This window comes from Perissodus microlepis, chromosome 22 (assembly GCF_051167445.1).
Source record: "Perissodus microlepis isolate ML-2025 ecotype Zambia chromosome 22, ASM5116744v1, whole genome shotgun sequence".
NCBI lineage: Eukaryota > Metazoa > Chordata > Actinopteri > Cichliformes > Cichlidae > Perissodus > Perissodus microlepis.
In genome coordinates, this window is record NC_140481.1 from 12314704 (window position 1) to 12331020 (window position 16317).

The following is a 16317-nucleotide window of genomic DNA, read 5'->3' on the forward strand; positions in this document are numbered from 1 at the left end:
ACCATTATTTAAAATTGATTATCTGTATCACCTCGATGTAGGGGTTTTACCCAAAATTAAGCCAAAATAAAAAAAGTCTATTTTCACTCCATTTGCTTTCTGTCCAAGCTATTTTTCTTTGATGTTCCCTAACTTTTGCAGTCACACACATACTGCACAGCCTTCCACAGTTGCAGATAGATATATGCCCAGAGACATATCCACCCACACTGATACAACACCCACACCCAAACACAAATTAATGGTAAAAGAAAGAAAGACAGGAATCTGGCTAACTCATCTACCAACTGAAGTCTACACGTTGCACTCCATTTCAAGTCACTCTGGGAAAAACCAAGTGCGCATGTTTTCACTTATACTTGTGTGTCTTGTATATTTGCACAAGCAAGTCAATGTATATGGAACTGAATAGATGACATACATAAATACATTACATATTTACATATTTTGGCAAAACTCATGCTTTTTTTTTTAAAAGGAAACCAACTAAAAAAAGCAAAGCAAACTAACTTGTTTAGGAGAAAAGTAGGAAGTCACACTTTAATTCCACTTGACTATATCCTTGATTTGTGTGTTTGCATGTGTGTGCCTGCCATAAGCCAAAAACATCAGGTTGAATCCAAAAGTAAATAGATTACCAAATCAAGCAAGAGTGTAGATTTTACGCCACAAAAGAAGAGGAGGAAAGTTTAAAAAAAACCACACACACACACACACACACACACACACACACACACACACACACACACATAATTTTTTTTAAGTCAATCACACAAAGTTTATTAAAGACTTTTATGTCTTTTTGCTACCACCCCCACATTCCCCATCTATTTTAAATTGGTGTGATCCCATTCAGGCGATCCCTGGAGTGCCCCTAAACCCCTCCAGAACCACGTCAGAAAACATCAGAGGAGCGGCGGAAAATGAAATAATAAATGGAACATAACACAGCAACCAATATCCCATCAAAGGAGCTACTGAGGATATTAATATCGACGCTGAATGGAAAATGAGGCACTTAGACATACAAATCGGGCTGGCAAATTTGCATAAAAACAAGATTAGCATATGCACTGACAGGGAGGAAAAATGTTCCTCTGGCTTTTTTCTTTTTGGAATTGGTGGAACTAGTGGGGGTCTGAGATGCATCAGTAAACACCGAGTCTTTACTCACATGTAGTATATTCTGTGCCACATACTTTACAGAGGAGTCACTGATAAAGCTCTCACGAACATGCATACAAAAAGCTAAAAGAACTGAACTTAAAACAAAAAACAAACTTAAGTAAGGCCAAAATGTACTTTACCTTATGTGGTCAACTTTGGGTAAAAGGCTAGAATCTGTTATTATCAACTACAGCTAGGTTCATTTAGCTACCTTACTATTACTGTATGTAGGTGGTAAGTCGTATTTTAGTTTTAATTTAAAAAAAAATGGTAACTTCAAATATTATAGTTTTTTTTTATTAAATAAAAAAAAATGTCAGACAGTATCAAATCCCGCTTGCACCTGGGATAGTACACTTGTTGTGCATGGGCCAAAACAACAGAACGCCCCCTCCAGCTCTCGACCAATTACAGTTGTGCGATCCCACAAAACTCTCTATTATAGGTTAACTGAAAAGACTGACAGGCCTCACAGCTCCTACATTAAAGCTCGTTCAAAGACCCTCAGTAAAACTCTGCACTAACATTGTAGGAGCACAACAGGTGGGTATAATATATCACTTAGTCTGTTTCAGTATTAATAAATCAAAGTCATGGGATTTTAATTACGTTAGGTACCAAAAGGAGAACTGATAACTGAGAAGCAATCTCAACAACAGGCAAGAAAATGGTAAGAAGTATTGAGTAGTTATGATTAAAATTTTGGGTGGGCCATAGATGGGAATGACTGCTCTAGAGTGTCTATGTAAAACTGAATGCAGAACAAGACTACAGAACAGCAAGCCCCTAGCTTACAAGATAGGAATGCACAAAATTCACAAAACATTTTTTCCTTCTTATTGCAAACTGATAAAAGGCTACTGTAGGGTATTTGCTAGGTTTACTGTTTGTTGATTGTTGTGCCATGAGTTTAACCACAATGCCAGAACACCATCCCAGACGGCCTTAGGCATGGAACTAAATCTAAAAGAAAGAAAGAAACTGGCTACACTGGAGAGAGGATGCCCGAGACAGTAAAGGAGGGTGTGCTGACTGTACTTTTGTTAGAGTCAGCAGTTCGATCTCAGTATTGATAGTATCATTATCAACACTGGTATTGGTATAGGATTAATACTAGAATGACAGTATCGATACTTCGCAAGCGCAGTATGAAGTCTAGTGAATTGTGTTCAATAAAAAAGATATTTAGTTGGTATGGGATCAACACCAAAATTTGCAGTATGGCACAACACTTTTTACTCAGCATTAGCAGTGGATGAGGGGAGGGGCTGTCAAGAGGGGCCATCGAGAGAGATACAGGTCATACGGGGTTTCACCTCTGTTCTAATCAGGCAAATCAAACCAATGCAGGACAGGCAGAAATAATAATTTCATCTAGTCAACATTAAAGCCTGGCAATCAAAGCAAAACAGAATTGGCATTGTTCAGTAGCAGCTGTGTACACTTATTCTTTCAGTGACTTCATCCAGCTTGATTGAGCAGTTTTGTGTTGCTAAAAAAAGGGAAAAAAAGAAAAAAAAAACTCAAAGTCTTCATTTCGTTGCTGCAGTTTTGCAGAAAGCAGATAGAGCCGACTGCACCCACCAACTCTTGTAGTACGCATATGAAAATGGAATTTCAGTGGTATTTTGGAGGTGTCACTGCAAATTATGAGACCAATTTCAATGAAAATAAAGAAAAAACAAACAAAAGAGAAAAAAATCCTCGCTTGTACTTCAGCTTTTGAACATTTTCCTTGCTTGCCACTGAAATGTGAGCACAGATTATTTTGCATGGAATGAGTTCAACATTTGCTTCGACAGGCTTAGTTTCCTCTGCAAAATTAAAACATTTTCAAAAGTTTGTCTGCTCATTATGCTCTGAAAGATCAACTTGGTGATACATATAGACAAGAAAAAGGGAAAGGAAAGAAATGAAGAATGGAAGAGCAGAGGAGAGCTAAAGATAGAGAGCCCAGGAAGTATTAACTTCAGTGATGTGGCAGGTCTAATAGATTGGGTGACATCAAACTCAAGGCTGTCAGTCTGTCTCGCTTTCTCAAACACACACATCACACACACACACACACACAACCACAGAAACTCCTTTTCTCTTTCTCCCTCTTCCAGCTTTGCCTGCATTGTGAACTGAAATGACACAGTGGTGTTCTCCTTCTGTTCAGCTAAACCGCGGTTAGATGTGTTTTGACCGTGCGTGTGTCCGTGTTGTGAGTATACTGCCTACCTTCTTCGCACTGTCATTATTTTCTTCTGTTTTCTTAAAACTTTTGTGAAAGGAAAAGAAGGAAGAAAAATAAAAACAAACCGCTGCATGGTTGAGTGAGGTTGGGTTAAAGCTACATTTTTTTGCTGTACCAAACAAAGGCGGTGGGTGTATGTGGCACTGAAGAGAGAGGACACCAGTATTTTTACTAGCATTTGTACAAAAAAAAGACTTAAAATAGAAAAAAGTCATAGTGTGAAGTCCATGTCGTGTTTATCTACTGTGTAAAGCTGAGCATCAGACAAATGGCACTCAGAAAAAGAATTAACCCACCGCATTCTCGCTGTGAGCAAAAATAAAACAGTCAGGAGAAGTGAATCAGGCGCTGGTCAAAGGCAGCCGGTTAACGCACCTGAGCCTGTGATTCCGGGTTCACCTGGGCAAGAGGCCGTGTTGTTGCACATGCGTGTTTCCCGCAGGGCACCGCTGCACAGTGTCCCATAGGGAGAAGAAACACACGATCGGGTTCTCACTTGCCAGCCCTGCCCACATGTCAGAGAACACACACTCCACTGCGACCATTCCTCCGCTGCTGGGTCACCTAAGGAGCAAGATGGAGATGAACATGGAGAGGATAGTTATATACGCACAGTGTTTTTAATGATCCTGAGAGTCAGATGCGCGGCTAAGGTTGAATAACAAGAGAAATCATTCTTTCCTTTTATCACTCGTTCAAATAAAACGTATTCACATTTGTAACAAGACTGCATTTTATTATCTCACAGCTTAATTTGGTGCCTTCACACGGATGTATTGCTGAAGTCTCCAAATGCATTTTTATAGAGGCAGTATGAAATTTTCAGCCAATTTCCAAGTGGTCTTGGTAACCCCACGCCACCCCACTTTCTACAAAAAAACCCTGCCTGCTCTGTAGGAGTGTCATGATTCTGGTGTCTCCTCAGGTCAAACAGAAAAGAGACGAGGAAGAGCTAGAAGATGATCTCAGCTCTGCAGCTCAAAGTTTATACCGCTATGTAAAAGTGGCTCGTAATGCAAAAAGCCAACAAAAAAGGAAAAGAAAAATGATTTCCATAAAGGGTAATTACAATAAATTCCTCGCTTTATAACCGAGTCCTAAAATGTCCCAACAAATGGAGCAGACAGAAACTATTACTGGAGATGTGTGACAATTTTCAAGTATATTTTCGCTTCCAGTTTTCACAGAAGCCCCGCCAGCATTAAAAGATGTTTGCTTTATTGATTGCTGTTTAGCGGCTCTCGGATTCCTCTGCTGTTCTGTTTACCGTAAAAAATGAAAAAAACAAACAAAAAAAACCACCAAAATCTGCTTTTGGAAAGCAGTGACACCGGTGCAACATCACAACAAAAAAAGACAAACAAAATTGTAACCTATGCAATTAACAAGGAGTAAAAAAAGAAACTTTTGGGAATGTGTGACAGGTGATGAAGGTGACACGATGTAGCTTTTTTCTTGACTTATTCACACTAAGAGTGTTATTGTAAATAAATCTTGACGGGATATTAATGAAGATGATGATCATGCTCCAGGAAAGTTTTTTTTAAAGGTGATTCAATTAATTAATGGAATTATGGTAACACGTATGATCTCACCACTAAAGGCCTTTAAGTCTCAAAGCAATTGTGTGCGTGTGTGTGTTTGTGTGTGTACATATTCGACTCTGTGTTCTAAGCAACCATATGAGATTAGGTGTTTAGACTTGATGGAGTCTAATTTGGAGTTCTCCAGGCAGCTGTGGAGAGGGTCCCATTGTTCCACTGAGCTACGCCCTTGAAAGCAAAAACGAGGAGCCAAGTCCCTCCACTTCTCTTTTTGTAAATTGTTTATGAGCGCCGTGTCCTTTGATGGAGGCATCATAACATGGCAAAGAAGGAAATCAAATTAATTGCATGTCCGTTAATCGCATTACATCTTCATTAACATGCTGTGAGTCAGGGCTTAAGCTCATCACAGATGCCTAGAGGACTAGAAGAATGGGGGAAGAAGCAAGGAAGGGGAGGGGTAGACAGGGTAGGATGAGGACAAGATAGACCCAGGGGTTTCCCCTCCCATTAAGGGACTTCCTCCTCTACGCCATATATATGAATATGGAAATGCATGTGCATGCAACATGGAATATCTTGTATGTTTAAGGCATATTATATTATATATATACATACATGCATGTGACATTCTCATGGTTAATAGATCAGTCTTTGAATAATTTACTCATTTTTTTCCCTGTCTTTTCCATTTTTTCCAAGTTTCACACGCCGACTCAAAAATTTCACACTTTCACAAACTCACACAAGTGAATGATTAAAGGTGGCAGCTGCCCTAGGTTTGCTCACCGAAAAGGAAAAGGTACACCTTACATAATTATTTATAAAACTGTTTTATAGAAAACTGAGGATTTTCAGTGGGACATACAGCCTGTAAAGGTCAGGTTGTCTTCTTTCGTTCCAGGCTCTGGGCACCATTGAACACTCATAATACTCACCTGTTTGTGCCTGAAACACACCTGGCTGGTCAGCTGATCGTGGTCTTTGGGTCTTCACCTTCAGATCGTCATCATACGGGTCTGAAAAAAATAACAGACATTTTTTTTTTTTTTCATTTTAATCTTACTTAACTTCCTTTTGATTACATGGTACAGCTCAAAATATATGAGGGCTCCATGGGTTGCATGGGCAAATCAAACCTGAATTTAAAAGCTGTCGTAAATAAGCGCTCATCACCATCCACATTTCACTTTTATGTTCAGGAAAAGTAAAAAAAAAAACAGGAAAGCTCAAGTACATCCAAAACACGACTCTGGCAAAATAAAAGTACAAACGCCTACATTTCCTTGGCTTAGTCCTTGTAGCAGGAAATTTAAAGAACATGACGAGACGTTTTAGCACACGCAGCGCGGTAACAGATAACAGACTGTCAAATCTAGTGTATAATCTCAGAAAATCAGGAGGAAGCAAATTTGGACTGGCTCATTAGAGGGGAACATTAGGAGGGGAAAACATGAAATAAAAAAAAAGTATATCTTCTTCTGAACGCATGCTGACAATGCTAATGGTTCAGCGCAGCAAACCAAGTAAATAAAAGTTCTGGCTTGGAGATGAGACTCCACACACACATATAAAATGCACCAGAGGGACTTGATCTAACAAATATGTGAACATCTCACATAAGCGGTGAGCGTTTCTGGAAATGGCATTAAGTCGGTCTCTCAGAGTTAGTGAAATCACACAACATATCTAAGTCAGTTTCATCTCAGCTGGTAGAAACGTGGAGGCATGCGTACAGGCCGTTCTGTCTGGTTCAAATGGATTTGTAGGCTTAATTTCACCAATGCAAGTCTTAATCAACTCCCTCGGCGGGGGGAAACAATCTTTTCTTTCACAGATCTTTTTTTTTCTCCATCTGGATACTTCTTACCCAATGGGATCTTTTTTGCAGCAGCTGCATTTATGGAAAAGGAGCTGACACACGTGGCGTATCTAAGGTACATTATCTGCACGGAATGTGATTGTGTGTCTGCGTATTCGATTACAGAGAGCAAAAGTGAAATTTCCTCGCGTTAGCCTCCATCAAGCAGTTGACCCAAGGAAGAACAGAGACGTTGCATATCCTCCCTATCCGGCACACACTCACACATGCAAGTGTGAATGCCTGGGAAGTGTGTTGAGGCTCTGCCATGATTGCACAAACGCCCATACCAGCCCTTTAATTTGGCCTTTTAGAGAATCAACTCTATGGTGGGGAAAAAAACTCTTTCCCCGTTTGCTCGTTTTCTTCTTTCTTCTCAATGTGATCATTTAACAAAAGACCTTTTTTTTTAACCAATGGAAAAAAAGTAATAATCCTGTTTACGTGCTGTCTGCGCTGTTGCAGGTTACAGCCGTGGGTAAAATAAATAACTGCTGTGCACATGTGTGGTCTGTTTGTTTGCTTTTAAAAGAAACTAAAATGAGCAAATGGTGCACCGGGAAAGTATTTAATAAGACAATTAACAGATTTCATTTTCATCTAATTGAATCATTTCTTTAAAAACAAATCACACGTCAGCATTGCATCAGATTAGACAATCAAGCACAGAACAGAGATGCACATGCCAGCATGCCCAGGGATTTGAAGGAGTTTTCATTACGCAATCTTTCTCGGGTCAGCTCGTGGTACAGACGCCCACTTACTTAGCTGCAGGTTTTACAGTCATATTTTACACGGAAAATGTGAGACCTTGAGTGAGCGTATCGTGCTCCCAGAAATTTATGGCTTGCTTTGCCACAGTCCTGGGCTTTATTGACTGTACTCATCATCGCCGCTACACTAAGATTAGTCATCCTCCTAAACAAGCAGCATTCATTAGCTGAAATATGGTGTCAAAAGGTAGCTTTTTCACTGCTCTTTTAGTTTTACTCTCAAGCTCAAGCTTGACTCATTGTTAGATTCCTTGAAACTGCAGCCTGGGAGACAAAAAATTCAGCAAGGGTTGAAGAAAATGTTTACACTACCTGACACCGTTGTTGGTAAGAAAGCACCCGTGGTTTCCGTATTATTTGCATCCAATTCAATTCAGTTTTGTTTACATAGTGACAAATGACAAAAAAAAGTCACCTCATGGTGTTGTAAGGTAAAGACTAGTGATGGTAAATTTAATTCTTTTTACTGAATCGAGTTTTAATGAGTCACTCACCAAAGTGAATTGGGTTTTTTGAGTCATTTGATTCACTGAGTCAGTTGACCAGAGAGTGCAAAAAATGTACATTTTCACTCAAACTTAATTTGTTTCTCTTTTCATGTAAATCCTACTGCTAAGATGAATGATTCTAAAAGAAAACAACTATTTTATAGAGAAAAAAAGAGCAAAAACATTTCTAAAATTAAGCAATTTCCTATCAAAATTGCTTAATAAACATTTATTTTGTTTATTTTTATTTTATTAGTATTTTCCTTAAATGTGTCAAATATATATTTTCTCATCTAAATGTCCACTGAGCTGTGAGCCAGGGGGCGGTAATGCGCCTTAACATTGGTTGCCAACCAAGAAGAAGAAGAAGCTGTGAGCCAGGAGGGAGGGGGTGAGTGAGTGAGTGATTCGTTCGCTCTATGATTCAGCACAGGAGGGAGGGGGTGAGCGAGTCGTGAGTGATTCGTTCGCTCTATGATTCAGCACAGGAGGGAGGGGGTTAGTGAGTCCTGAGTGATTCGTTCGCTCTATGATTCAGCACAGGACGGAGGGGGTTCTCTTTCATAGCATTCGTTTCGTGTCTCACTATGGGAACGCCTCCTGCGTGACCTCATCAGAAGCTCAAATACCATTACGCCAGCCCTTACAGGCTGGCTAGGTGACGCCCATGTCAGGAGGGGCCAGTGCCTCCCTATATAATAGGCTGACATAGCATCAGATGTAATTCAAAAACCTCTTCTCGCTTCTCACAGAAGCCTGTAGACAACTGTGCTATTGGGTGCTAAAGCTAAACTGTCCACAGATTCGACTGAACAACTCGGTCGCCGGGCGCTTTGTTCCCAGCTTTTCAGTTGTCCACTAGCATACAAGCAGTAGCAATACTGTTCTGTAGCTAGTGCTGGTGCCAAGTAGCAATACTTTCACCCAGGGAAGTAGCAATATTTTCCGAAAGCGAAGTAGCAACACTTTGCTAATAAAGGTACCTCTAGCTTCACCATCAGGTAGCAATACCCTTCGACGCTAGCGGCTTTTACACATTAGGTAGCAATACCTGTAGAAAAGTAGCAACACTTTTCACCCCCACGTTAGCGAGGAATAGCAATATTCTCCGCACTCAGTGTCAGTCTCGCTAACGTGCGCAACCCTCTAGCTAACCATGGCTACGACGGCCAACGAAGTTGCAAAACTCTGTACTTGCGGCAAGAAGATTTCTGCCTGGGATACACACCCCGTGTGTGCGGCATGCCTGGGTTTATCTCACGCTCAGGCTGCCTTGACACCCGCACAAGACTGTATCCACTGTGCAGCTTTCCCACGCAAACTACTCCGCCGCAGGCTAGCTCGCCAGGCTAACCTGTCGGGTGGCGACCCTTTGCTGTGTGAGGCTGCTGCGGCGCAAGGAGAAATTGAGATGCCCGATGATTTGGCCGCAACGCCAGGGCCGAGCTGGGCAGAGGCAGACCCTCAGCTCATCGCGACCGCTTTCCCGTCGCTGGAAGCACACGGAGATCGTGTGTTTTTCCCCGATGCTGGAGTCACCTGGGGAGGAGATGCCAACAAGGACGGAGATGAGTCGGCTGACTCGGACCTCCTGCTGTCTGACGACGGTGAGGAGGAAGATTCCACCTCCTTGGCTAGCATCAGCTGGGCTGCAAAGCCCTCGGCTACCGGCGAGGTTGAAAAACCGACACCGCCGTCTCCCCTGGATCTCAACATGCAGGACATGTGCAAGCGCGCAGCCGCTAGGCTCAACATCCCGTGGCCCGCCATACAAATACAGATTGTAAAGTCTCGTTTTGACGGTAAGAAATTGCCGAAGGCGAAAAAGACGGGGAAGCATGTGTTGCCTGTTTTCCCTGAGCTACTCGATGAGATAGCGGTGACGTGGAAAGCAAAACCTTACAGCGAGAAACACCCCATCGTGGGGAGCTCCCTGTTGGATTGTGAGGGGATGGAGTCTGTCGGCCTCCGCCAGATGCCACAAGTAGAGCTGTTGGTAGTGAGCCATCTTCACCCGAAGACGTCTCTGTCCTCATCGGCCCCGTCTCTCCCCTCCAAAGCAGACCGCTTCCAGTCTAGCCTTACAGATAAGTGCTACAAGGCAGTGGCTCTGTCAGTAAGAGCCCACAACGCCTCCTCTATGCTAATGGCTTACCAAGCTGAGCTAGAAGAGGACATGACAACTAAACCAGATACCACAGTGTGGGAAGAAATCTGCGTTATAACTGACCACGTCCTCCACCTCCACAAGGTAGCCATACAGGCTACTGGGAGAGCCATGGGCCTCATGGTTCTTCAGGAGCGAGCACGCTGGCTCGGGCTCACCAACCTGACGACCAAGGAGAAAGAGGAACTCCTCGACACCCCTGTCGTCCCTCAAGGTCTCTTCGGTGCGGCTGTTACATCCATGCAGAAGAGATGTGAGGAGAAAAAGAGAGATGATGAGGCTCTGAAACTCTGCCTGCCGAGGAGGGCCCAGCACGCCACCCCAGCAGCACCACGCCAGTCATTCGCACAGGCAGCGTCTCGCCCAGTCCCCGCTTTCAGGATTCCCAAAGTGCCTAAGATGCAGGCAGCCCCCGAGGCTGCCGGGACCCCTAAGAATCCATGGACTCGGAAGCAGTCTCCCCAGGCCAGACCTCAAGCGGCCCCTCCTCCTCCCCCCGCTGCCGCGATCGTGAGGAGGAAGAAGCGGCCGGCCTGACAGCCTCTCCTCTAGGCGGGAGCGAACCCAGTTTCCCCTCTTCATGGGCCGCCCTGCCTCCTCCCAGCTCCGTTCCAGAGCGAGTTCAACACACAGAGTGCTTAACTCGGGCCGGCGTTCCTGTCACCGGACCCGCCAGAGGGAAAGAGAGCCAAAGTTCACAGTATTGTTTCACTAGCACTTATTTCGTGCATTCTGTATTAAAAAGCCCCGACACGCGCATCCAGGCAGTTTGCCGAGGGCGCTGTCGAGTGTTGCAAAACACATGAAAAAAAAAAAAAAAAATGTTGAAAAACAGAGCAACGTCTGCCATAACGCAGCCCGTGGAGACTCGCGTTTCCACGGCTGTGATGACGCAGATGAGCCCGTCACCTCGCTCGCCTGTGACAGAGGTGACGGGACGCCGAAATGGCGTATGGTTTGCGCTGCGACCACAAGGGGGCGCCAAAACGCCATCTTCGGTGGAGTGGCCAGTGAGCCCTCTGTCTCTTCGCATGAAGAGCTGGGCCACCTGCACTCAGTTAGCATGGGTGCTGAGGACATTGGAATAGGGCTACAGGCTGCAATTCAATGTCGCTCCACCACATTTCAAAGAAATCATTTACTCTCATGCTCTGGGCGAGTATGCCAGTTTTCTCCTGGAGGAAATTTCCACCTTGAGAGACAAAGGAGCTACAGTATAAGAGTTGTCCCTCGCGAGGAAATGCACAGCGGATTTTATTCAAGGTATTTCCTTGTGCCAAAGAAAGGGGGGAGGGGGATGAGAGCCATTCTGGATCTCCGTGCCCTGAACCGGCATTTAAGGACATACAAGTTCAGGATGTTGACGCACGCCTCGCTGCTACGGTTTGTACGACCAGGCGACTCGTTCACATCAATCGACCTGAGGGATGCTTATTATAAATAATTTCCCCCAGGGATTAATAAAGTATTCTGATTCTGATTCTGATTATTTCCACATCCCCCTATATCCCCCACGCCGAAAGTATCTGAGATTTGCTTTCCAGGGGATAGCATAAGAGTGTGTAGTCCTGCCTTTTGGTCTCTCACTGAGCCCAAGGGTGTTTGTGACGTGCACCGAGGCAGCAGTGGCCCCGCTCATGGAAAAGAGCACATTGACGCCAACTCAATGCATTTCTTTCATAGGGCTCAGCCTAGACTCCCTCCGGGTGAGGGCTTTTCTGTCCCCGGAGAGAACAGCGGCCATACGGTCATCCCTAGCACTGTTTCGCAGAGGCAACACAGTGAACCTCAAACAGTGCCAGAGGCTGCTCTGTCTGATGGCCTCTTCTCTAGTGGTGATAATACTGGGACGCCTGCACATGAGAGGCTTTCAGCGCTGGGTGGGCTCGCGGGGACTGGACCCTCACCGAGACGGCCACTGTCGGGTGAGAGTCTCTGCAGACTGTTCACTCACTCTCCACGAGTGGAAGAGGCCAGGTTTCTTGTCTCAGGGCGTTGCCATGGGGGCAGTTTCAGCCAGGAAGGTGATTTCCACAGATGCCTCTCTTTCAGGCTGGAGGGTCACCCACGAGGGCAGAACAGTGAATGGGGAATGGGGCCCTCACATGCGCTCCACCCACATAAACTGTCTGGAACTGCTGGCGGTTCACCTGTCGCTAAAACACTTTCTCCCTTGGCTGAGAGGTCATCATGTTTTAGTGAGGTCGGACAATTCCACCGTTGTGGCCTACATCAACAGACAGGGGGGTCTGGGGTCCCCCAAGTTACACACACTGGCGCACAGACTGATAGTCTGGAGCAGTGTCCACCTGCTCTCACTGAGAGCAGCTCACGTGCCGGGGATCTTGAACTTTGGAGCAGATCTTCTCTCCAGGGGCAACCCACTGTATGGGGACTGGAAGCTTCACCCAGAGGTGGTGAAGCAGATCTGGCTGCGATTCGGTCAGGTGACCGTGGACGTTTATGCATCCAGGGAGAATGCTCAGTGTCCCCTGTTTTACTCGCTGCACGATCAGAGAGCTCCACTCGGGGTGGATGCTCTAGCTCACGAGTGGCCGAGAACCCTCCTCTATGCTTTTCCCCCAGTGGCCCTCATTTCTCCAACTCTGGCCAGAGTGAGGGAGAGAAGTCACTATATGATCCTGATAGCCCCGCACTGGCCAGGGAAGCACTGGCTGGCGGAGATTTTTCAGCAGCTGTGCGGCCCACCTTGGCCATTACCACTACGCAGAGACCTCCTGTCTCAGGCATAGGGGGAAATATTCCACCCCCACCCAGAGAGGCTAGCTCTATGGGCTTGGCCCGTGAGTGGTTTAACCTGAACACAGTGGGGCTCCCTCATAGTGTTATCGACACTATTCAGTGTTCTAGAGCATTGTCTACTAGGACGCTATATGAGCACAAGTGGTGTGTGTTTGAAAGCTGGTGCGTAGAATCACAGGCCATCCCTTTTCAGTGCTCTGTGGCTGTGATTCTGTCATTTCTTCAGGCCCTGATTGATAGGGGTAAAGCCTTCTCCACCATCAAGGTGTATTTGGCAGCAATTTCAGCCTGCCATATTGGTTTTGAGAGAAAGACTGTTGGCCAGCATCCCTTAATATTCCGTTTCATGAAGGGTGCACGGCTTAAATTGCCTACGTCTAGGCCGTTGGCTCCATCGTGGGACCTTCCCACAGTGTTGGCTGCACTCTCCTGTTGCCCATTTGAACCCCTGGAACAGGTTGAGTTAAAATTTCTGTCCTTGAAGACGGCTCTATTAATTGCTTTAGCTTCTGCTAAACGTGTGGGAGAGATCCACGCTCTCAGTGCATCAGTCATGCATTCGGTTCTCCTCGGATAATACGAGGGTCAGTATGCGGCTCAACCCTGCCTTTGTCCCGAAGGTCGTCGCCACATGTTCCCCTATAGAACTGCCGGCCTTTTGCCCACCGCCTTTCTCCTCAGAGGAGCAACAGCAGCTGCATACCTTGTGTCCAGTCCGTGCTCTGCGCATTTACATGGACCGAACCCAGAGTGTCAGACAAAGTGACCAGCTGTTCGTGTCCTGGGCTAAACCACATATGGGAAAGCCTGTGTCTAAACAGCGCCTCTCCCATTGGATTGTAGGAGCAATTGCCCTGGCCTATACTAGCAGGGGCCTTCAGCCCCCTGCTGGCTTACGTGCGCATTCCACTAGAGGTCTGGCAACCTCATGGGCTCTCTTTAGGGGAGTTTCTATTCAGGAGGTGTGTGCAGCTGCATGCTGGACCTCACCTCATACATTTGCTAGGTTTTACAGGTTAGATGTGACAGCACCTAACCTAGCGCATTCAGTCCTCAGTGCAGGTTCTTCCCGGGTGGGGGCCTCTCCCCTGTGAAGTGCTGTTGGGGACAGTTGTCTTCTTGACAGGCATGTCTGGCAATCCGGGAGTCAGTATTTCTCCCATAGTGAGACACGAAACGAATGCTATGAAAGAGAACTTAAGGTTATGTATATAACCCCGGTTCTCTGAGTAGCATGAGTGAGTGTCTCACCAGACCGCCCTCCTTGCTATGGAAGCGAGGAAGAGGTGGGCTTGTTTTGAATGACATCTGATGCTATGTCAGCCTATTATATAGGGAGGCACTGGCCCCTCCTGACATGGGCGTCACCTAGCCAGCCTGTAAGGGCTGGCGTAATGGTATTTGAGCTTCTGATGAGGTCACGCAGGAGGCGTTCCCATAGTGAGACACTCACTCATGCTACTCAGAGAACCGGGGTTATATACATAACCTTAAGTTAGTGAGTCCTGAGTGATTTGCTTACGCTTACGATTCAGCACAGGAAGGGAGGGGGTGATTAGCTCAAATGTGCTGTTAGCATGTTAGCAGAGCGATGCTACTGTGAACCGAGGAGCTATTTTCTTGATGTGAGCTTCTACTCAGGGTTTTTTCTTCCAGTTCAGAGCAGAATTTTTTTTGTTAAGATGCTGGATGTTGTGTTTTTCTCCACAATTTTAATTATAAGCTAGATACATTGCTGCTAACAGCAACAGGGATGAGTCAGTGAGTCAGTTGGGCTTGTGAATCATGATTCATGAGTCAGTAAAGTGATTCTCGAGTATTGAACGATTCGTTCATGATTCGCGCATCACTAGTAAAGACTCTGCAACATTAATTGGCCAAGTTAAACAAAGTGTGTTAAGAAGGTGTGTTTGTTAAGGCCACTCATCCCTATATGTTCTCATCCCACATTTAGGATAGAAAATCTGAGTGAAACTGAATGATCTATGATATTCTATACCAGGAAACAATCAAATCATCTGCCTCGATGCATACCACTTTAACTGGACAGTCTTGATTGTTTTTAATTGAACTTTAAGTATTTCAGAAAGTATGTAGAGTTAGTTTGAGCCCAATCCTAGTCCAGAGCAAATTAAGCCCAGTAAGTGCTCGAGGTCAGTGAAGCAGGACAGAAGAGTAAGGTCTCAAAATCTTTATCACCTTACTTGAGTGTATAGTTCTTTACAGAGACTGTACACTCAAGTTTGCTTCTCTCAATGCACAGATTTGTGTTCCTTTAGTTTGTCCACTTGTCTCTTTGGACATAAGTAGGGAATTCACAAAGTAGGAACTCCAGCAACACTTGAGGGAAGATGAACAACTTTAATAATTGACCAACGTGTTTCGGCGTTGGCTAAGTCACGCCCAAGTAATTACGCTTACGTTAACCAATATCTACCTATTATATGTCAGCTGACCTATCTATGAAGTTTTGACTGGTTAATTTGAATTTTTTTCTGTTTCCTGTCTTGTATTTAAGCAATTTTTTACAATGTTTTACTATGATGAAGGCCACAAGCCGAAACGCGTTGGTCAATTATTAAAGTTGTTCATCTTCCCTCAAGTGTTGCTGGAGTTCCTACTTTGTGAATTCTTTCATCCTCTCCATGCACCTCGGAAGCAGGTGAAGAAATTGTTTTTGCTGCGACATAAGTAGGGAAGTAAAATTTATTTATATAGCACTTTTTATAGATAAAAATCACAAAGTGCTTGACAATGAAAAAAAAAATGTGACAGTTGGTTCCCTCACGTAAGACACTGTTATGAAGATGTTGCAAGATGAGCTTGTGGAATAAAAAGTGACAATGTGTAGACAGTGTTGGGGAGTAATGGAATATATGTACCAGTGTTACGTATTTAAAATACAAAATATGAGTAACTTTATTCCGTTACAGTTAACGCTGGAATAGGTGATAATTAGAATACAGTTCATTTATTGAAATAAATGGATTACACTGCGGTCTTTTCCTTTTTCATATGTTAGGCTATCCCCTTTCAGATTTTGGTCATTCCACACATTGCCGGAAACCCAAAGAAACACACAATAAGAGGCTCTAACGTAAGCGTCCTGTTAATGTTGGTGGCATCAGTTACACAATGGACATGGAGCCAGCACAACAGAACCAGCAGTGCACGGGCAGGAATCCATTTCTTACTTGGAAATTTCGACACCACTTCACATTTAAAGAAGAAAGGGATAGGTGAAATCTGACCGTGCAATGCAAACTCTGTTTGCCAGCAAACAAGCTGCTCTCAGCGTCAAAAGACTCCACCTTC

General features: G+C 44.6%; 1 protein-coding gene and 2 pseudogenes across 14 annotated transcripts in view; 2 read left to right on the forward strand and 1 right to left on the reverse strand.

The window, feature by feature from the left end:
• The window catches only part of adgrb2 (adhesion G protein-coupled receptor B2), a 261448-nt gene that overhangs the window by 126880 nt on the left and 118251 nt on the right, over positions 1-16317 (reverse strand). For 13 of the 14 annotated variants that reach the window (XM_084918725.1, XM_084918731.1, XM_084918723.1 and 10 more), the window contains 2 exons: positions 5889-5969; positions 3782-3970 (listed from right to left, as the gene is read on the reverse strand). In XM_084918725.1, coding sequence (XP_084774851.1) covers positions 3782-3970; positions 5889-5969 — 270 coding nt within the window. The remainder of the gene's footprint in view (positions 1-3781; positions 3971-5888; positions 5970-16317) is intronic. The other variant, XM_084918722.1, reaches the window with a different exon arrangement.
• On the forward strand, positions 11877-13061 carry LOC146362650 (uncharacterized; annotated as a pseudogene).
• On the forward strand, positions 13349-14096 carry LOC146362651 (uncharacterized; annotated as a pseudogene).